Source organism: Hypomesus nipponensis, chromosome 12 (assembly GCF_054491055.1).
Source record: "Hypomesus nipponensis isolate SF chromosome 12, ASM5449105v1, whole genome shotgun sequence".
In the NCBI taxonomy this organism is placed as follows: Eukaryota; Metazoa; Chordata; class Actinopteri; order Osmeriformes; family Osmeridae; genus Hypomesus; species Hypomesus nipponensis.
Genome location: NC_140372.1, coordinates 10,112,110 through 10,134,811, shown reverse-complemented (window position 1 = coordinate 10,134,811; position 22,702 = coordinate 10,112,110). Strand labels below are relative to the sequence as shown.

General features: G+C 41.6%; 1 protein-coding gene and 1 long non-coding RNA gene across 2 annotated transcripts in view; both read left to right on the top strand.

Annotated features, from left to right (window-relative positions):
- The window catches only part of LOC146261039 (uncharacterized), a 108,063-nt gene that overhangs the window by 55,101 nt on the left and 30,260 nt on the right, over positions 1-22,702 (top strand). The gene's annotated exons all lie outside the window — the stretch shown is intronic.
- On the top strand, positions 10,085-12,178 carry slitrk1 (SLIT and NTRK like family member 1). The gene has a single exon (XM_084668187.1). The coding sequence runs from the start codon at positions 10,085-10,087 to the stop codon at positions 12,176-12,178; it is 2,094 nt and encodes a 697-aa protein (XP_084524313.1).

Here is a 22,702-nt window from a genome sequence, read left to right as displayed (position 1 = left end):
GCTCAAAGATTACCTCTCTGGGCAAATACATTGGACGAGCATTCTGCATTGATCCACTACACATTGGCAAGTGCACAGGAGCACCGCACACACACACACACACACACACACAGCTGCACGCGTACACCCTTGCATGCACACACAGGCAGAAATTAAGGACGACAAATCCAAACACTAGAGAACCTGTGAACAGCTACATTTGGGGACCCAGTACCCTGGTGTGCAATTTTGCCTACTGCACTCATGAACACGCGTGCACAAATACATCAATTCACTCAAGCATGCACAAACAAACACACACACACACGCACAGACCCGGCACACACTCTGCACACCCACACACGAAACAAAATGACCACCTATGGCAATATGTTAATCATGCACACACATCAACACGCCAGTGCACAAACACACTTGCACAAAATGAACAAGGGTGGGAGCAAACCCCAGGAATGCACCCCCCCCCCAAAAAAGCATTGAATTGCTGCAGGGTTGGTTGGTGTAAGGTTAGGTAATCCAGCTCTGGCTGAACAGCGCCGAGGATCAGGCTAGGGCCTGGAGGCACTGGCTTGATTGGTACTGGAACAAATGCGAAGGGAAAAGCTCACAGTCCCGCAGTCCTGACTCAAGCCGTCTCCACATTGCCCTGACGCGTGTGGCCCGCATGCCAAGAGAGCGGCTAGCTGGGCAGAGAGGAGGCCAGGCTTCAGATGCGATGCTTCTCGAGAGGTAGTGACAGATGCTCCGAGACAAAACACAACACAACAAGCTCTGGTTGGAGAGCACCACTATCGCCTGCGCCTGGATTTATCCGCCGTTGCTCAAGTGCTCCCCCTCGCTCCCTGAGCAGAGCCACAGAAAGCAGCCACCATTCGCTTAACTCCTCCTTGCTTCACTTCACGTGGGCTTTTGGACGCGCTGGTATTACTTTTCTCCAGGCGCAAAATCACATCACCCGAGAAGACGGCCAGGAAAGGAAAAGTAGCTAAATGCAGGATGAGGTCATCGCTTGGGCAGGTTCCATGTGTGTGTGTGAGGCGGGGAGAGTACTGTATGTGAGCATTTCTATTTTATAGCCCCTCACACATTTTGGAATGACGCTGGACTGGCACGCTTCCTTTTTTTACAGAGTAAATGACAGAAACGGCTGAAACATGTTGCAATGTGTTAACATGAGTTTGATTTGATAAATGTGTAAAACACACCAGAGTTCAAATGTCTTGACAATATACATAAATGACAATGTGGCTTGGAAGCCAGAAAGTCATCAAGGTCATCAATGTTTCGTTCCAAATGCATTTGGTAATGTATAATGTTCCCAGTTCCATCACAATCGTCACCCACACATCGCTTGGAGCTTGAAAACGGCCCACTCACTATAAGTTCTGTAGATGTGGATATCCGAGAGTATGATTTAGTCTTATTTCTATTGATCACATGGCTGTAAACTATTCAATCTAGGATTATTTAATCTTCAAGTCAAACTTTTTGAAGGTTTACATGCAGTGGTGTGCATAGGGAGCAATTCCCTTCCCATAGCAGATAAAACTCCTCAGTGGGTAGTTCATAATTAAGCATTTGTGAAATGTTTTAATTTTAATGGGAATCTGATGTTATCTAAACACCCCCAGGGGCAGCTACGGTTCCAAAGTGGGGGTGTGATTCCTCTCACAATATTAAAAGCATCATGGTAGGAGTTTCTATCCCTACAGCCGCTCCCCGTGGTAATACACTGTGAATTGTGCGCGGCACCATCAGTTGAACCTGTTTTCTTTCAGCATGATTAGAATAAAGACGAGAGAAGTCTCCTTCACTTAAGTTTCTCCTCAAATCAGTCACATAAAAAAGTTCCACTTAAAACTAAATTGAAACTTAGATAAGAGTACTTAGATGACATTATGGATAAAAGAAAAATGAATCATGTTTTCTAGAAGGGCCTGATAAATCGGACCACTGTGAGGCCATGGCATCGATGTCCCTGATAAATCACTCCACAGCCTCGTGAATGTCACCAACTCCTTCATGACTGTTCTTCAAAATTCAATATTCACTTCCTGCCCAGTTCTCTCTATGGAGAATTATACAGTACTGTTGTTCTGTACATGTTCAGTACAAACTAAGTTCGAGCATTATACAAGCAGTTTGTTGTATAATTCCTGCTTTTGATGGTAAGCTTTGTGTACCAACTGAGACACTATGCTAACATAGCTCAGTGGATGGAAACACAGAACCCTGTGACATGAACCGAGAAGACTTGAACCGAAAGCTTAATTAGCTCGTCATTGTGTGTTGTCGGAGCCCTAAAGAAGCAGTGCAATTGGACTCCCAGGATTTCCTTGTTTTCCGTTGACATAAAAGGTCACACATTGTGCAGAGAGTCTCTTAGGTTAATTGGGAGCTTTCCCCAGTGGTCTGGCCAGTTGGAAAGCCTGGTTGGTAATAGCCCAGCACAAAGACGTCCACAGCTGGTCTTGGCTTTGGTTTATATACTATGATCAGTTTTATCAGTCTCTTAACAGACTAACAGGATCTTCTATGATGGTACATGCAGTGCGTGCCCTTGAATGAAATGCATATGCAGAGTTTGTACTGTACTCTGTTTGTGCTGTCAACCAATGCAGAGGGAATATGGGAAGAATTGTTTAATTTAACCAGATATTCCTTTTGATACTGTGAGAAACATGGCCTCATTGCATACTTAGAAAAGTTTACAAAGTGGCTTTGAGGAAGAACCCTTTCTTGAACTATTTAACCAATGAACATTGAAACAAAGTCAAATATCTAAAAGTTCAGGTGTTGGAAAGGAATTAGCATATTCTGGATCCCTAAAGTGTTTCATACTCTCCAGGAAACCTCTCTCTCACACACGCACACACACACACACACACACACACACACACACACACACACACACACACACACACACACACAAGTACACTTACAGTTTGGTTTTGCATGCATTTTTTACACCACAATCTGTTGAGCTAGGTCTAGGGGGGCCTATTCTTAAATTATTGATGCATTAGAAAATTGAGTATTTCTACCTCCTGTAAAACCCCATTAATAAATCAAACATGTGAATGTATACCAGTCCAGTACTCCTGTCTCAGACATTGAGTGTGTGTGTGTGTGTCTTCTGTAGTTTTGGCACAATTAGTCTCAAGCCAATAATACACCATAATCATCCCCTAGACTGCAGCAATGAGCATCAACAGTGGAAAGTAGTGACCCAGTTAAAACCACATTAGTGGGGACCAATCACACCAAAGCATGTAAAAGAGGGAGGAAGATGGGGCCGTCCATCATAAATCTCTGACACATGTCCATGGAAAGTAAAGCTGCGGAGTCAGAGGTCACAGCTCCTATGGATTGAGACTTCACCTGTGGCACATTGTCACCCTGGTCTTGTTCCCAGAGAGCGGCTGAACCCTCATGTTGGATTGATTTATGCCGCAGACACATACTGCTTGACAGACGGGTGTCAATGTGATCGTACTCCCGCTCCCTTTTCGACACGCGTCGGTTATTTCTGTATCCCTGCAGCATTGTGCCCAGTCCCCATGAGTTCTAATTATGTGTATTGCTGCTCTGATCTGAGCCTGCTAGTCACTTGTTTGGATTTGCATGGCTGTGCAACTCGTTTCTAATCCTCAAACCTCAGAGGCTTGGGGTTTATGGCACCTTGTGTTTTTGATTTTTATTGAAAAGAACCCAGTGAAGGTTTTTTGACTGTCATTAAAAAGGAATACTTAGTCCAAGTGGTGTCGACTGAAATGTCTGGCTCAGTCTTACCTTGCCTATGTGCACAAGCTTGAAAGCATGATGCTTTGGAACCGAACAAAAAGATTTCCTTATTCACCTTATTCACATTAAGGGACATGGGGAAGACTTTGCCTCTGGTGAAGCTTCAATTAGTCCCTGTTTAAAATTAAAAAATGTAACATTATAGACTCTGAGGTCACCCCCAGATTTGGCTTTGGGATTTTAAGACCCACTTATCTCCAAATCACAGCCTCGTCATTGGAGGCTTATAAGATAGCGCAAGGGATTGAAAGGTTAAGTATAATTAAATAGTTCCAATCTAGTTACTGCTGTTGACTTAAATCTATTGGGGGAAGAAGGTGAGATGGAATCAGGACTTCCTCTGTGAATTATTATTAGTAGCATTACTATCACCTGCTTGACTGTCTTTAATAGAAGTCTTTGGATAGCTACTTCCAGAAATGCATCCCATATAGCATGGCTTGTAGTCTGGAAGGACTAGGTTTAGGTATGACCACAGGTTCACTGTGAATTGGATTGGAAAAGCAGTTTTTTGTTTTGATTCATTTTTTACCATGTTAATTGCCTAATGAAGTACATTACATTCAGTAAAAACGATTTATTAGGGTCTGAACAATGCTGTCAACATGCTTGTTTTTATGCAGTGGGAGGCAGGGGTTGGGAAGGATAGGGTTTAGACTGTCACCGTCATTGTAGCCCTGTCCATGGTGCTGAAAAATACTGTGCCTTCGTTTGAAATAAACACAGACAGACAGACAGGCAGACACAAGTGAATTTCTGATCCAGTGAAAATAAATAGAATTTTCCCTCGTAATTGTTATTATTACCTATGCCAGGGAAACCGAGCATTTGGAATACATCACTGTGTCACTAGTGACTTCTTGAACAACATTACTCAAATTATTGTAGTGTTTTTTTATATAGTTGAATTATTGTTCGTGGGTTGAGTGCACTGTACAATAAAAAATACAATAAAAAGGCACTGTGCATGGTAGATGAAATTTAAGATGTGAGAATATATTGTTAACTTTGACCATAGGTTTGGAGTAGTTATGAGTGGCATTTACACACCCTGTAGAGGGACACCCATGTAAGAACACCACCACCATCACCAAAAAAAAAAACTATTTCATGGACATCTGTTAACAATCTATGACAGAATATGATCGATTTTACTCGACACTGTTGTTCATTTATGGTATGTCATCAAATACTTACTCTTCCTAAGACTTGAGGCCGAAAAGGAAAATTGCATCAAGTCATCTTACTTTACCTGTTCTCTGCCATACTTTCCATCCAGTCCCTGGAACACCACCACTCACCCACCTCTCAGACACGGCCTGTTCTGTCAACTGCTAGATTCTTCATTTAAATGTCAAGGAGCAACAACAACGTGTTGTGCACACTCCCTTGGCGTGTGTAATAATTTGCTGTATAAAACCCCGGGCGGTGTTGGTGCCAGTTTATACAACATTCATGTGCCAGTTTATTGCAACAGAGTGGCCCTTGTTGATGGGAGTCTTGACTCATTTAAGGCCTATTGATTTGAGAAACAATGATAAAGACTGAGTTGTTGGATGAGAACAGAGTGCCATTTGAAAGTATGTAGGGCTGCAAGCATATCCTCGCTCTGGTCCCTCTCGACCATGACCCTGTTCTGGTCTCCCTCACCCTGCTCTGATCTCCCTCATTCTGCTCTGGTCTGCATCACCCTGTTCTCATCTACAGAACAGAACTCTTTTTTCTTCGAGATATGTATCTGGATTTCCTAGAGAAAGGCATAAAAATGAGGGCATCTAAAAAGCATATCTAAATGTTTGTCTTTGTAGAATGATTTTGGTTGATATACCACAATCAGTAAAAAAGACAGTCTATTAAACCAGTTACAGTCCAGATATAATCCGGATAGTACATTGCATCTGTGAAAGGAAGTACACAGCTATACTTAAACTCCACTGTTATGCTGATAATGTGTCCTTTTGCTGTACTTTCAAACAAAGCGTGTTGTTGCTGTATGTATGTCAAAGGTGGAGAGATTAGTGCCATGCCATCCACATGAATCGGATCGGAATGCACATTTTTTTGAACCGTCTTCACAGTCAGTTGTAATATCTTGTTGTGACAAGTACGCTAATATATATAAATGTATATTTGTCCATCACCTGTATCATTCACGCACGCACACAGGGAGGAATCCGCCATATAATTTGCTCTGGAGAACTCCATACAGAAAGGCCCAAGAAGCTAAGCTGAGCACCACTCAGGGCCTCAAGCGGGAATTGAACCCAGGACCTTATTACTTTGATGTGACAGGGCAAGGCACTGATCCACCGTAATAGTACAAGAGGCCATTTCTCAAATCCCTTGTAGATGTGACACTTGGAGTGCCTCCATCAGTGATTCAGAACATGATTCTGCAGCAGGGATGAATCTTAGTCTTATAGCATGTAGCATACGTACAGATGTGTGCGAATGGATTGGCAGTCAATCAAGGACATTTAGTTGATTACCCATGCAAAATCACACAACGATGCATCAAGAGGAAGTGCTTCTCTGCCAATTGCGTTATTGATTTACAGTCTGCACTTGACTCATCTATTTCTATACATGATACCACCCACAACGTTTTCTCTGAATATAACGACTGTTCTTAAGAACGTATGCTATATACACTGTTCTTTTAGGCCGCATATTTCTCATTACAGTGCTGCACGTGTACTGTACCTGTATAGGTTATATTCGATAAGAGGTTTATTAAAAGAGAGAGGGATCATGCAGGAAATGGCCCGAGCTAGAATGGACCTGTAGCCCCTGCTGTCAAGCCTCAACCTATTTCTGCATGCATCCTCATTCCTACTGTATGCTAACTCAAGGGTAACCTACGCTTCTCCTCTTAATCATCCGTTTTGTTTTCTAAACCTCTTGCCTGTTTACCTATCCCTCTCTGACAAACACATCTGGAGGAAGCTGGGCGAAGCTGAAGTGGCATGTGTTTTCCCACAGAAGTCCCTGCAGGGGATATGAACGCCAAGGGCAAAGATCTTATTAGCTGCTCGACAGGACTTTGAAATTCTAAATGGGAAAGTTTAGTAACCACTGTTGGCCAAGGATTAGCAAAGCTCTCTATTTTTCTCCGAGTGACTAATGTGCATAGGACTCTTAATATTTACAAAAGTGTCCTTGAGACGTGCACATCTCCACTGACAGAAGTGAATCTCATGTATACTAGGTACCCTACTGTTTTCAGCTAGCTATCATTTGGAGAAAAACTCAGAAAATCAAGAGAAGCAAAACCATCGATGCTCACTATGTGTTTAGAGATTGGCTAACTGGGCAAATTTGGCTTGGAGTAACTTTCCTACTCCAGGAATATATTGTCCTGTATGTTGTTATTTTGTTCGTATTAGTCTCATATGGTGTTGAATTCTTGCGAACATTTAATTGTGTCCTATGAAACTGAAATAATAATTTGGATATGTTCTTTCAAATATTGATGCATAAATTGCATCTGATCCAAATAAAAATAACTCATAGAAGAGGAACCAGAAATTATTAAATTATTATTTTGCACATTTTAATTTCATTTGATGACTTATGGACACTGCAATTTAAGGGGTTTTAAGTGCTCTAAAAAGCCCAAACTACTCAAAACTATAGAGCACCAGATGCTGGGCCCATTCTCTCAGTAATTCATTTTCAAAAGTTGTCTTATTGCTGTATTTAATGCATCGCTCCTTTCAAGGTACAGGTACATGTACAAGGTACATGTATTCAATCATACAAGTTATAGCTTCAGGAGGTTTAGGGAGACAAAAAAAACATGTCACAATTCCTCCACGTACTGTTGACACTATACACTCTGTTCTGCTACTGTACAACTCATCAATGTTTCATCACCTATTCTGAACAGTTTGCAACTGTCAGTAGCCTTCGACCGTAACAAATTATTAGTTGACTTTTGGTGTGGTCCGAACCCCTGAAATAAACCGAATAAATACTGAAATTATGTAACTAAAGTTAAAACATTGGTAATCCCTCTTGTGTACTCATGAATTGATTATAGTCAACAGAATATTGAATAATGATAAATATACAAGATAAGGAAGTTGCCTCAAATACTTCGAGAGATACAATCTCATCACAATATCACAGCCTTATCAGATGTGCAGACTTTACAGGACGGAATGTAATTAGGCTTATAATTGTGTATTTTTTATGAATAGAAATGACTTAACAATGTTTGAGAACTTGCTTAAACACACACACACACACAAACACACACACACACATACACATGACAAGTATAAACACACATGCACACACAACCTCCCACTGCCCATTAATGAGTGTGCATGAAGGATGTGCCCTTGGCTGCTTGTCTGTCCTCTGTGCTGTTTGTTTGGCAGGCCAAATTGACTATTGGTTACTTAGTTTAGCTTGAACACATCGCTGCATGCTTTGATCTGCCCCACAGTGGGGTGCCAACTGATTTGACAGTCTGCAAGCAAACATCTATTAACACATCACAACCTGGGCTCCATGTCTGCTATTCACTCTTGAAGGTGACTCTCCTTAAACATGTCAAATTGTTGGAAAACGTCATGTCACAAAAAAAGGAGGAGACTCCTAAGACCTCACAATGGTTGAGCATGGTGGGACATAAACAATGTTTTGGGGATGGTACCTCGTTTGATTACAATTATTGTCATGATTGATTTGAAAAAGCTTGTCATAATATTCAATATGACAATGTTCCCAATTGTAATAATAATATTGTAGTCTGCACTGAAACATACATCAAAGAGAGACTGTAAATCAAAGCATAATCTTCTGGGTGCATCAGGGATGCCAGCTATAATAAAGTAAATACCTTTGCTGAGCTTATTGTTTGACTTTTCAATGTTGTTGTTTGTGCTGTTGATAAAAGGTGTGATGGCAGGTGTAAACTCGCTCGGATTTTCACTTTGGGATCTCAATTTCTATATTCTGATAATAAGGATACAAATCTGATGTCTAGTGAGGACAACTGTCTGTGTGGTGCTCTCATAATAGTAACACGCAGAAAAGAAGCTGGAAGATATATTCAAACAAAGACATTTAATCAGATGCTTGGCGAACAGAGAAAGGGGGGAGGTAACCTAATCTAGGCTACATTTTATTTTAGATTCCAAAACCTTTACTTTAAAATAGTGTTGTGCGTGCGCATTTGGGCTACATTGACGCATCATTTGTTGTAGTCAACTGAGAGTGATGTCGCTTTGCTGGTTGTTGCATGCCCGTAGCAGTTAATTATTTTACCGCATTCAACAGCGGTTCCTTACCAGAGAAAGTAGCCCATCAACCATAGTGGAAAGTGCTTGTATGAGATCGAAGCAATACACCAGCGATCTTCATTTTTTCCATAACAGTGGGCAATTTATAAATGAAACGAGATTTTAACCACCCCCGTTTGCAAGAGAAGTCTCCAATACGTTGGCAGTGCGCTATGTTGTCTAGCCCACTTTTACAACACAGAACAGTCAAAGCAAGCTTTCAGTCTGAACAATCTGAAAAAAGGAGGTATGTCTGAAATATTATATTGCATTGTCAATTGAAAAATCCGCTCAGTCTAAAAGAGTTAACAAATGGACAGCTTTTAGTCTGAGCATTTTAACGCTTGCCCTATATGTGGATTGATTTTTTTCTTCTTCAACATTCCCTCGGACGATGGATTTTTGCCATTGCAGTTCAGTAGAGGGTGTTCGATCTTTCTAAGAGCACTGGGCTAGAATGAACACAGTATCTGGGTAACCTCTTTGTGACCAAAATCACCAAAGGAAAGCAGTGGAAACAAGGAAGACAACCAAAAGATGTGAGGAATGCGTTTTTTTAACGGAGGCAGTGTGATCAGCACTAAATCTTTAGTGCGGGGTGTGAATTCAGCACCGAGGGAAAGAGAACAGCTCCCACCGATACCGCAGCACGACAAAAAAAAATCACGGATTTGTTAATTTTGCAAGGTCAGTCATTACTGAACTAAAGCCCAAAATGTACAGGGCAGTATTGCGATTTGTTGTTTTCCGTTCTTTTTTTATCAGGGTGCGTGTTGTCTTAGCCTAAGGATTCAGTCGATTTGAGGCATTTATGTGGTCATTTTAAAGCTGGAAGTCTGGACGTAGCTGGTTAGATGCAGCATGGATACAAAAAACGACTGTCGTCTTATATTTGATCCATGATCCACCTTTTTTATTTTTGATAATCTGGAGAGAAAAACTCACAGGTCGTATGTCTTGAAATCGGGGATGAATTCTTTGTATTGAAAATGCTGCTTTGGATTGTCTTGCTGAAGGCGGCTCTTTGTGTTGCTATTGGAAATGTTACAAAGGACATTTGTAAGGAGCAGATCTGCTCCTGCAATGAGATAGAAGGCGATTTGCACATTGACTGCGAAAAGAGGAGCTTCACTAATCTGCATCATTTGACTGGTCCTAGCTCCCAGTTCTATCACTTGTTATTGCACGGGAATTCTTTATCCAGGCTGTTTCCCAATGAGTTTGCTAACTTTTACAATGCCGTAAGCTTGCATTTGGAAAACAACGGACTGCACGACATTGTTCCTGGTGCTTTTCTGGGATTGCAGCTAGTAAAACGCCTCCACATAAATAATAACAAGATACGATCGTTTAGAAAGAGTACATTTCTGGGATTAGACGATTTGGAATACCTTCAGGCAGATTTTAATCTATTGAGGGACATAGACCCCGCCGTGTTCAGGGACTTAAATAAACTTGAAGTGTTAATTTTAAACGATAACCTCATAAGTGCACTACCTATAAACGTGTTTCTGCATGTACCCATCACCCACCTCGACCTACGTGGGAATCGAATCAAAACGTTGCCTTATGAGGGAATTCTTGAACAAATTCCGGGTATTGCAGAAGTTCTATTGGAGGATAACCCCTGGGACTGTAACTGCGACCTGGTTTCCCTGAAGGAATGGCTGGAGAATATACCGCAGAATGCGCTCATCGGCAGAGTCATATGCGAGGCTCCTACAAAACTACAGGGAAACGATTTGAACGAGACATCAGAGATGGAGCTGTGTCCTTCAAAGAATGGCGTTGACTTGAGTTTGGTTGCACCTCCCACCCAAGACGAGACCTCAGAACCTGGACCCGTTCCAACTCCTTACAAGGCAAATGGTGATCCGGGGTCCCCTACTCCAGGGAATGGATCAAAGGGACGGTCCAAATCGCGTGAAAACTGGCAGTTAAAAACAAGACCCACATCTATGACCGGTGTGATCGGAGAGAGAGACCAGCTGCACAATGCATCTTGCCCCCAACCATGCATCTGTAAACTCGTTGGATCTAGGCAAGGGTTAGGAGTTAATTGCGAAGGCAAGAAGATAGAGAGTTTGGCTACCCTAAAACCGAAACCTCTTACTGCACACGAATTAAATATGAGAGATAATAACATACATGCTATCAAAAAGAATCAACTTAGTGGTTATTCAAGCCTCAACCTTCTTGATTTAGGTGGAAACAACATCAAAGTAATAGAAAACAGCACTTTTCACAACCTAACTGAGTTAAGATGGTTGTATATGGATAAGAATTATCTGGATACACTCATGGCAGAAATGTTCGTTGGTCTCCAAAACTTGGAATATCTCAGTCTGGAATATAATGACATACAACTCATTGTGGCAGGTGCATTCAGTCCTATGCCCAACCTGGGGGTGCTGTTCCTCAACAATAACTTGCTGAAATCTCTACCTGTGGATGCTTTCCTTGGAATTTCTTTATCAAAAATCAGCCTGCATAATAATTATTTCACATTTCTCCCAGTTGCTGGTGTCTTAGATCAACTCAACTCGATAATACAGATTGATTTGCATGGGAATCCATGGGATTGCTCCTGCAACATTGTCCCTTTCAAACAGTGGACGGAGAAACTGGGGGCAGACGTCATAGTGAGTGATCTGAAGTGTGAATCTCCGGAAGAGTTCTGGAAAAAGGATTTCCGTCGAGTCAGAAATGATCTCATGTGCCCCAAACTTTATGACAAAATATACCCCACATCTCTCTCAAAAAACAGCACTTTAACTGCAGACACAGGGACGCGCTCGAACTCCTATCTAGAACCAAGCAGAGTCTCAATATCTGTGCTGGTCCCTGGGCTGTTACTGGTATTTGTCACGTCTGCGTTCACTGTTGTAGGGATGCTTGTCTTCATTTTGCGGAATCGCAAGAGATCAAAGCGGAGGGAAGGTAACTCCTCTGCGTCGGAGATCAATTCCTTACAGACAGTGTGCGACTCGTCTTATTGGCACAGCGGGCCTTACCATGCAGACGGGGGCGCGCACAGGGGGTTCGACTGTAGCGCCCATATCTCCACGACAAATGATGCGTAGAATCGCTGTTGATAATAGGCTGGAATACAAACAAACTGATAAAACATACAGACAGACAAATGACTGCGTGCTGCGGACAAAATTGCAATGGAAGAAAAACAAATGCTTCTTTATTTGCTTCTGTCAGCGATTGACCTGTTTTGTTTGCCCCGGTTGACTGAAAAAGTCTGCTACAGATTCAACTGTAATATATGTATAGAGCCCGCTCTCCTGCCCCCTCCCTCCCAATACAGCTTTGCCGCAATCAGACTGAGGATCTGAGAAAGAAGACTTGGGAAATGGTGCACGAGCGCATGAATGTAATGTAAATAGGCCTAACTGACTGTATCATATCTGCATGATTTCGCATGGTTTCAACACAACACTCGGAAACCATACCATAATCAACAAAGAAGCCAACTAGACCCTTATTTCATGTTATCAATATGACTATATATATATATAAAACTATATATGAATATATTCAAAGTGCCATTTCTCTATTTTTTGTGAACTGCAGTTAGGATTTGTATTTGCTGTTTTAAAACTGTTTAAAAAAACAGAAGTGGCTGACTGGAAGGAATTGTGAAACTCAAAAGCTGTCAATGCATGTTATTTTGTTTGTTTATCATTTGATTGTCAGTAAATATCGGGTTATTTATAGTTGGTGCAGATACTAACATGTCTGCGCATTCATCTCTTTATGAATGTATAAAGTGTTACTTTATGGTGTGCCAATTGTTAAATTTCAGATATCAGAGATGCAGATGAGCATGACCAATTAACGTCACTCAGATGCTTATGCTGCAAAGTTAATGTAGCTAAAACAGTTCGTGGTTTCGTGTGTTAATATAGCCTGCTTTGGGTGAAGGGGAACGTTTTAGACTAACCATTCGATTCGAAACAGGCTTAGGCTGATCAATCGAATTGAGGTTTTTTATAACGTCATATTTTTTCAAAATTAAAATGTTTTCAATGGAGGTACTGGTACAGTTCGACCTATGTACAGAACGCAGTTAGACTAGAATGCTTTTATGTCAAAAAAAGTATTTCTCCACAAATGCGTAGGCTATGATTCACTTTCATTACTGTGAGCTTTTGTAAAGCCATCTATCGTGTCCACATTTGAGAAATTAGACTCACATTGTATAAGTCACATGTGCTAAAAAATGGTGTGATGTTCAGTTTGAAAACATAATTGGCAGACTGGTGCCAAAGGGCAGTGGCGTAGTGGTGACTACAAGGGAGGGTTTACTCCAAGTGAAATTACATACAGTAGGTGTTAGTTAGAAGAGGTTATACCGCGTGTCCATACAAAATATAAGGTTATACTCCGTATCATTCTCTCGACTATACACTGCTGTCAAAGGGAAGTTAAGGTAGGGCAAGATAATCGCATTTCTCAAAGATGAGGCAAACTCACGATGTCGCTGTTGTATCTTTCCAATTTCAGGTGAGATGGACAGGTAATTAAGAGTTTTGCAAGAAGGCATTGGGAAAGAGAACTGCATTTTGAACTTGAACTCATTTGATTTGGATATGCATGGTCTCTGTTGGTTTAAGAAGAAACGCACTGTTAAACGTGTATGTGTTCAGCAGGGTCTAACAGTCAGTCAGGTTTAGGCCTACTGGGAAACGAAAACATATTGCTTAAAGCTGGACCTACTGGTTAAGTATTCTTTTTATTCTTCTATTGAATTGTGTTCCTCAAATGTATCAGGTTCTGCGGTGTCAGTTCATAGGAATGTGCAATCATTTTCTAACAACACCATGTAAAAAAGTGAAATACATGTGTGTTTCTTCTTTATTTTGGTAGTGGTGGTGGTGGTGTGTGTGTGTGTGTGGGGGGGGTGTTGCCAGTCTGAAATGAGTATCTACAGTATTTAAGGGACCACATTTCCCAAAATAAACTTCAAAGGTATCAAGCCAGTCATCCATGCAGCATCCACAAAGGTGAGCGTGTCTGGCATTTGAAAATAGCTAACCACCACTGAACCAGATTCATCCCCATCTGGCTCTGGATTAGACCTCTAGAACCGTGAACTCTGAGTCCCATCTTATTCAAACAAGCCATTTGTGTGTATGTCTGCGAAATTGTGTGTATGTGTGTGCTTATGTGATTATGTGCGTATGTACGGATGTGTGGGTGTGCTCTCTGCTATCATTTGTGTGTGTGTGTGTGTGTGTGTATGCTCACAGAATTCCTTTCACCCCCCTTCTCCGAAATGTAACCAATCACATAGTGTGACCTTGGGGACTATTATCTCAGCAGATCTGTGACATCAGTGCTGTCGATCACTTCTTGCTGTCACATCATTGGGAAGGGTAATTATCTGTCTCTTCTGTGAATATTGTACCACAGCTCATCAATAATTTGTCATATTTCCAACGCCATGTTACACTTCTTTGCTTTGCTACATTTTACCTGCTTCTATTTTGTTAAATAAAATGTGGTTAAGGTTGAGTAAAATCTATTTTTTTACCAAATATTTTATTCTCTTCAGTACAAAAAAATATCAAAGACAATATGCCAACAAGCGCTCACTGGAGCCCTACATATATTATTAATGAAGCTTTTGGTATTAAAATGTTGATTATGCAATATACATATTTAGTTCAAAGAAGAAAAAAAAAAAATATATATATATATATATTATACTGTATATATTTTTTCTTTGACCTAAATTTAAGTCATGGGACATACAATATTTCAATTTTTGTTTTTAGAATCCAGGGTTTGATCTTGCTATGGGCCAAGGTCGCAACAGATGGGGACAAAATATTAATGTAAAATGTCATGGAATATGTTACTAGGAAGTAATTTGTGTTGCCATCGAAGTTATTGTATGCATTTAGTAATTACAATGTTTATCATCAAACCACAATGATTTTGGAAAAGTATTTAAATGTACAGTACACTAGGCTACTCTAGACCAGTGTACTCATATACAGCTATGCTATGGTTCAACAGGCTAACCTTGTCCTTTCTGATTATTCCTGATTACGTGCCTGTGAAGCTGGCAGTTGATGCAACATTCCTAGGAGGATTTTCAGTTGATGCACATCTCAAGCAGTTGGTGTTGACTTTAGCTCGATTTGGATATAGCAGTTGATCACTAGAATGATCTGGCCACCAAGCGCTTCACTTAGTGGGAGTAATCCTTAAGTCACAGCCCACACATATTGATTATATAATTGGTTTGATTTAGCAGTACACCCTTGTCAATTGCTCAACAGCATGGTTTTATGCATCTCTACCTGATCAAATAGCATTTGTGAAGTTGGAGCTGTAAACACCACAAATCAGAGAAGTTATAAGGTGGAAAAGAAGGAAATGTTCTGTAGAATTTGATTGGGTTGGAGTGAAGCACACACTTTCTTCTACTCTAGCTTGCCCAATTTCAATATTTTGAAGCTTTCTTGGCCCATGCCCAGGGGAATGTACACCCATAGCTTTATAGCACTGTAGCTTGTCAAAGTGCTGATTGTAACAGGGCCAACAAGCGTACCATTCCCCATTGATATGACATGAAATGGAAGCTTTCAGATAAACAAAAGCGGACATGCATGCATGCATGCATGCACAATCACCCTTACAAACACATCTCTACATGCCTTTGTACACATTCATCAGCCTGGCAGGTGCAGGAAGACACACAGGCTTCTGCAAGGACATCATAATAAATGGAGTTTACTGTCCACTGGTGCTCAGTGTTCCTGGGTATCAAGCCAATTAGTCTGTTTTGGTGTGCTTTTTTTCCTCATCTCTGAGTCACCAGTGGTTCAATTTGAGGATTGTCGGTAGCTGTCCAAATGTGGGCAGGATCCATCTCTGACTCTCTTTTTGGACTGTCTGGGTCTTTTCTCTCCACCGAATGAGAACTTGTATTATATTATTCAACAAACAGATGGATGGGGGTCTGAGAACATAATGCTCAAATGTTCCTTTTTTAGCTTATTTTTTTCGTTAGACAAGGGTTTGAAGGATTTTTTCTTTGAAGATCTATCAATTGACTCAGCAGGAAAAAAGACAGACTCAGACTACGTACCATAAAGGAACCCATAGTAACTGTTCGGTATACATTATGTACCGTCTACTTGTCTATTCAACCGTGGTCAGACAGTCCTTTGGGTAATGGGTTCATAGAAGGTTCATTGTGCTTATATCCTGTATACCCATTCCCTTTGTTTTCCTTGAGGTTCAGCCTCTCTATCTGGTCAGTGCTATTTTAATTAACATGCTTTACCTTCTTAAAATAGACAAGATCACCTTCCTTAAATGTTCTGTGAATTTTAGATATAATTACGCCTGTTGCTTCAATGACCAACAATTGTCCCTTGATTCAAATTATGTCAGTAGTATAGCGTATCCAATGTTGTTACAGTCCACATTGATGTAGGTTTTGTAATCTAAACATTATTGGTAGATTTCAGATGTGTTCTGTAAAACCAAGCAAAGTGACATGAAACAATTTAAATGTTGCCTGATTATTTTGGGAATGGTTCCTGAATGTTCTGGAAACTTGAACAGACGCTGGAGAACTGTTGTGCTTAGCCTAGTGTACCAGAATCAGTGCAAAATGTCAGCTGGGTCAACAGATGCTCAGAGCATTTTGGTCTGGTCTCATCCCAAGAACAATGGATTTATATAGTCCTCCATACACACACTATGCTGGGGATGACAGCAGGGTTACAAGCAGATTAAAGGTTTTATCTTTTTTCTCTCTCTGAATTACATTAAATTTTCACCCAAATGGGTTTTTAAATTAGAGAGATGAGTTTGTGACATGGACCCTAATGCAAGGAATTTGACACTGACCATTTATAAGATAGCTGCACTATACAAATGTATTTAATATCAGAAAGATGTTTGGATTTTTTTTTTTACTAATGTTTACATGTATAAAACAACTTGTGGAATAGCGAGGCTGTTAAAATGATCAAACTTTAGATGGATTTTGACTTAACCATTGCAGGATGAATTGTATGTTCAAGCATAGAATGGAAAGCGTCATTCAAAAATCACTGGGAGTTTTTCCTTGTCTTCCTTGTGGGGTTAGGTTGGCTTGGGAGCAGTTCCATTTGGGATCCGATTTGATTCAAGCCCTCCAAATTGAATTGTAAATTAATTGGCATCCTTGCAAACCGTAAATTGTTTTGTTTGCACCTCTTCTCGTTTACCTTTTGAAACGCACCATAAATCATGACAGGATGGGAGGCGTTGGACAAATTGCTTTTTACTTAACTTAAATATGTGAACCGTGTTCCTACTTTCTTCACTGGGGTTGATCAGTTAGCGCTACATGTTCAACGTCAACTCAGCCTTAGCCGACAGCCATTGCTACAGGGTCTAATGTTCTCAAATGCCTTGAAAGGACAGGCCACTGTAAATGTTGTCCTGCCAGAGTTGAGCACTTTCCTTTTTGAATCTCTGTTACAGATGTACTTTACTACACGAACGGAAGCTCAAAACCTATTTGGTTAGCATTGTCAGATTTTTAGTACAATACGATGTAACTTTCAGGGTTTTCTGTTGAAAAGTGAATGAGAGGTTGAGGACCAGACCACAGTTCTCTTCACATGAGTGCTGATTTGGACAACTGACACAGTTCAAGCCTCCTAGACACGATGGAGCCAGGCAGCTTGTCTCCCATGTATTCTCCCTGCAGAGGGAGGTGATCCGTAATCTGTCCCTGTCTCTCTCTGACGAAGAGGTGATGAATCACTCCGTCTCCCCTAACAACATTAAAACCGGCCCTTTGTGTGCCTCGTGGGGGCCACGTATCTATTGCTCATCTTGTGAGCCCCTACGTTGGGATTTTCTTTAGACCTCCTACTCAAAAAGCTGCTGCTGATGTAATCCGAGTCTTAAAATCAACTTGGCCAACGTTAAAAGATCAACTGATGCAAGTCCGTGGTGCCATATCATGGTAGGGGAGCCAAAGACGAGCCCTCCTACTCTCTCTTCATGAGTATCTGCTGGGCGGATGTTGGTCTCTCAGCTTTTCTCTCCCTGTATTCTTCCCTGGGGCTTAATTTGTGGACCTGGATCCAGCAGAGGGAATGACAGCCTATGCTCGGCTAGCTGTGGTACATGGCCTGTTCTACAGTAGGTCTTAGCTTAGCTCTCTCAACCCAGTGATTCTCCTTCTGCCACACTCCACAGCTTTTTAGACATGCCCAGCTCCACACGACATGTACGCCATGTTGAGGTTGTTTTTCTGCTCTTGTTTTACCAGACCTTTCCATTTTACTTGTCTGTATTGTGCTCCTGAGAAAGTGCTTTCAAATATTACATGGTTGTGTTACCTACAGTGGAAGTGTAGAATTTGAATGGGTAAACAAGTAGGGACTTTAACCTTCCTGGTCACAATTTCATGGGTCTGTAAAAACATTTTCTGCGGAAATTCACCATTATCATCCCACATTAACCATTTGCTTTCAGAAACACAGCCCTCTAAATGCTTTTGTTTACAGTATTTTTGTTAAATTCCCATTTTCCAAAATAACCATTGTATTACAGTGGACGACCTTCTAAAGTATCATCCTATGTCCTCTTCCATCATAATAACAGCAGTGAGTTCATGCCATAAGCTGCATTTGTAAATGAACTCCAATCATGCATGCTTGGCTAGAGCATAGTACACTGAGGTTGCACACATTCTCCTACAGGCAGTTAACACCAACAAAAATAATGGGGCAATGGGACAATAACCGTAAAAAGATAGAGAAAATAAAATGCAATCAGAGTAAGGATTGTGTGCATGCTTGTGAGTGTACTTTGTGCTTATGAATAAATGATCGCAGCTTTTTTATGGCTGGACATTTGGCCTGGGCTTTGCAAAGTTAACCTGCCCTGCTGCCTACAGAATACCCAGTCATCTTCTACACACTGGGGTTGGACTCATTAGCCATCGTCTCCATCGTCAAAATCCTTCTTCTTCCTGCCCATCATCATCACCCTCTTCTGCTCGTGTCTGACCTTCATCTCTATCATTTTCTCTTCTATCCTCCCCTCGTTCCCTGCACTCTCTTTGCTTCCATCATCTGAGCTGCCCTAGGCCTTTTCAGGCCAATTAAGGCTCCAGGTTGGTGTGCTGTGTCCACTCGTCTGTCCAGGTTCCTCCATGCCTCCCACGTCGCTTCACTTGGGAGGCTCAGGGCTCCCAAGGTCACAGCCTAAACACCCGGCGGGACGTCCTGCCCTTATGCCACGTCCAAGCGACGGATTAACAGCTCTGTGTTCCTGGAACAGAGCTTGCAAGCAGACGACAACTGTCAAATCACATCAAGCTTCTCCTAAAACGTATTCATTTATTACCTATTTTTAACATGGGTCAGTCATGATCACTTAGAGATAGGGATGGAGAGAGTGACACGAAGGTTGAGGAGGAGAGCCGACGAAATCTGGTTTTTGTGCTGTCAAAATCACCCTTTTAGGGGCAGATGACAGCTCGTGTCAGGCCATGTGAGTGACAGGGTTGGCTGTGCTCTGTCCTTGGGTGGTGTTGCCTGGCCCAGAATACATTGCTCTCACCTGCAGCACAGGAAGCCTGGTCATTGGCACACACAAGGCCCATCAGTGTAATTACTGATGACAGAGATGCTGCCTCAAGATATATAGTCACAGACTGTAGCTCATCTGAGTTCCGACTCGTAATCAGCCATCTTGAAACTCCATCTCAATCTCCCACTCTTTCTCACACCCGCGCACTCTCACTCAAGTACACACACGTACAGTACATGTGCGCTCACAAACACTTGCACTCCAACTCTATAGCGTTGAATCGCACGGGCACAGATGTGCAAACACGCACACACACACACACACACACCAGAGTGTATTTCATGTGGGGGTTGGAATCAGTTGGTTGCGAAGGCATTTCACTATCAAGAAGAACACACATATGAATCCACTCATGTTTAATATACAGAGTGCATGCACCCACATGCTAGTGTGCACACATCATCCCCTTGAGCCGATAACAGAGCCTGTGTCTCCACTGTGTGCTGCTGGTTATACACGGCCTTTGCCCATATTCACCCTCGTACACACAGTATCAGCCTACCTGACATGATGCACGCAAAGTCCACCATGACAAACAAAGAAATATGCTGTGTTTCATGCATTTACTGTGTAGCGTATTGCATGTAAACATTGCCATTTTAATTGAGACGGAATTGGAGAATGAAGATCCTGATGTAGCACATCCACGTAATTGCTCAACAAGGAGTTCCGTGCGAGGGATCTCTGGTAGGCCATTGTTGGGCTTGTTGATTTCAGTTGAATGCAAACTTTAAAATGATGCTCAGGTGTCTCACAGTGGGCAGAGATAGTCATATAGCGTATATGCAGTGCACGTCTCTGTGACAGTGTAGCAGTGGGGTGTTTTTCTACCTTCGGTGAGCCACCAAGGAAATAACCCACCTCTGGAGTGAGAGAGAGGCAGGGCAGGTTAATCTGTTATGTTCCCTTTGGAGGTTCCAGCGTTGTCAGGGCGAGAAGGGAGAGCAGGAGATAGGGGACCAGGGAGAGATTGTGTGCCGCCTGTGACCGTTGAATAGAATCGAAGAATTGTCAAAGAATTTTTGACACTATTACACTTCTATTTGCCTTGTCCCATTATGCCGGAAGCTTTACTACATTTTCCCCATGTGGTGTAACTGCTATGCTGTCATGACCAAGACATATACCAAGTAGGCACACAATGTTCTGGTCATGATGTCATGACCAAAAGGAACTTGCTCAAGATGTCAGGAAATCCTGTGTTCTCATCCAAACTCTAACTTGAAATTACCTGGCATTACACAATTATTGTACCCACATATAATTCCAGAATTCATATCAACATTTACAGGAGCACCAAATCACTACGCCACTTTAAAAAAATATATCCTTGATTCTGAATCTACAAAAATATAGTGTCTATTACATACTAGTAGGTCAAACCAAAATCCAATGCTTAACCTACAACCGAAATATCAACCTCTTTCATGTTCAACAGAATGTTCAGTATCTTATTTATTACACAAACAGGTACACGGGTAAGGTAATTTATACAATCTTGACTGTGGTTCATCAGCAAGTCGCCCTAAACTAGCTCTGGATTTTAGTAAACTTTGCTTGAATCACTAACTGTTAACCCAGAGGGAAAATTACCGGCAAGGACAATTTAAATTTTTATTGCTTAAAAAACAACCTTTTATCTGACAAACGTTAGGTCAATCAACCTAGAATAAAATTAAACATTTCCTATCTTTAGGGGAAGAAGTTGTTTGGCTCACTTAAGTCCTGCTATGATTTTTAATTAGCACGCAGAGAGAGACTTTTATTGAGCTACAAGGCACCACAGTGTCACCTGTCATCTCTAATTGCGAGTCTCTTCTCCTGAGGGGTGGTGGTTGGGAATGCAATTACTCGAAGATCGATAGCTCTCGCTGAAGACGGCACAATAACGATTCATATTATATGCAGATAGATTCCTCGCCGGCCGTTTTTGTATAATAAAAGCTTACTCGGGAATCTCCTCACATTTAGAGAGCAATGCAATAAAGGAAGTTATAGGGCAGGGTTTAATTGCCTTCTATGGACCCAGACAGACAATATTAGTATCTTGAAAGACAATAGATTTTTAAGACTTTTAGTGGCATCATTGACGTATACCCACGGTAAGTTCCCCGTTTTTGACTCGAGGCAGGCAGTGCGTCATGAAGTGTAGAAGGCCAAATAAGCCTATACAACAAAGAGAACACATGGAACATTACATTGTTCACAATTGTAAGCTCTGTGGAATTGCCTTTAGTAACCATGTCAGAATTCCAGAAACAAAAAAAAGCTTCACCTCTTATTGACATTGTCACCTCACAATGGCAGCTACAGTGCCAGGAGGTTAGCACAGGATGTCAACAGCTCCGGTGCAAATCACAGGCCATAGTGTATCCTGTCCGAGCAACCTTAGCAATCCTGCTCAAGACTTGCATGTCACTGCATCCCAGTGGCCTGTGTGAGAGGTCTTTGTGTCACTTCGGGTTAGTCTGGTTCAGTCCTAGGATAGTCTCAGAGGTAGCGAGTGACCTCAGCATGGCCATTTGCAGTTAAGATGCATGCATCAGCAGCTGGCTAGTTACCTGTCAGAGCCTGCTCTCCCAGTCTGGCAGTTCACCCTGCATGACACGATTCATAACACTGTGCTGCTTACATGGTCTTTCAAACAGATGCTATAGATAAAGTTCCTTTGTCATTATAAGAAACCTTGTTTTAGATTATTATTCTACTATTCTATGCAAATAGTTAATTAGCAACTGGGGATCTGGGCGGCCTGGTAACTAGGATGGTATTGGGTCACAGACCCAAAGGAGGATCTAAACCTGACTTCCCTGACATCACAGGCTAACATTCTCTTTTCTTTTTCTTTTGAAGTAATTTTAGATGTATTGAAACAGATGGTCTTGTAGCCTCTGTTCCACAAGCAAAGCACCGTGACTGAAATCGGCGCTGGGTTTAGTAGTCCAGGTTGCTATGGTTATGGCGGTCTGCAAGGCAGA

Coding starts and splice junctions, on each gene's coding strand:
- slitrk1 (XM_084668187.1), top strand. CDS start 10,085: ATGCTGCTTTGGATTGTCTTGCTGAAGGCGGCTCTTTGTGTTGCTATT.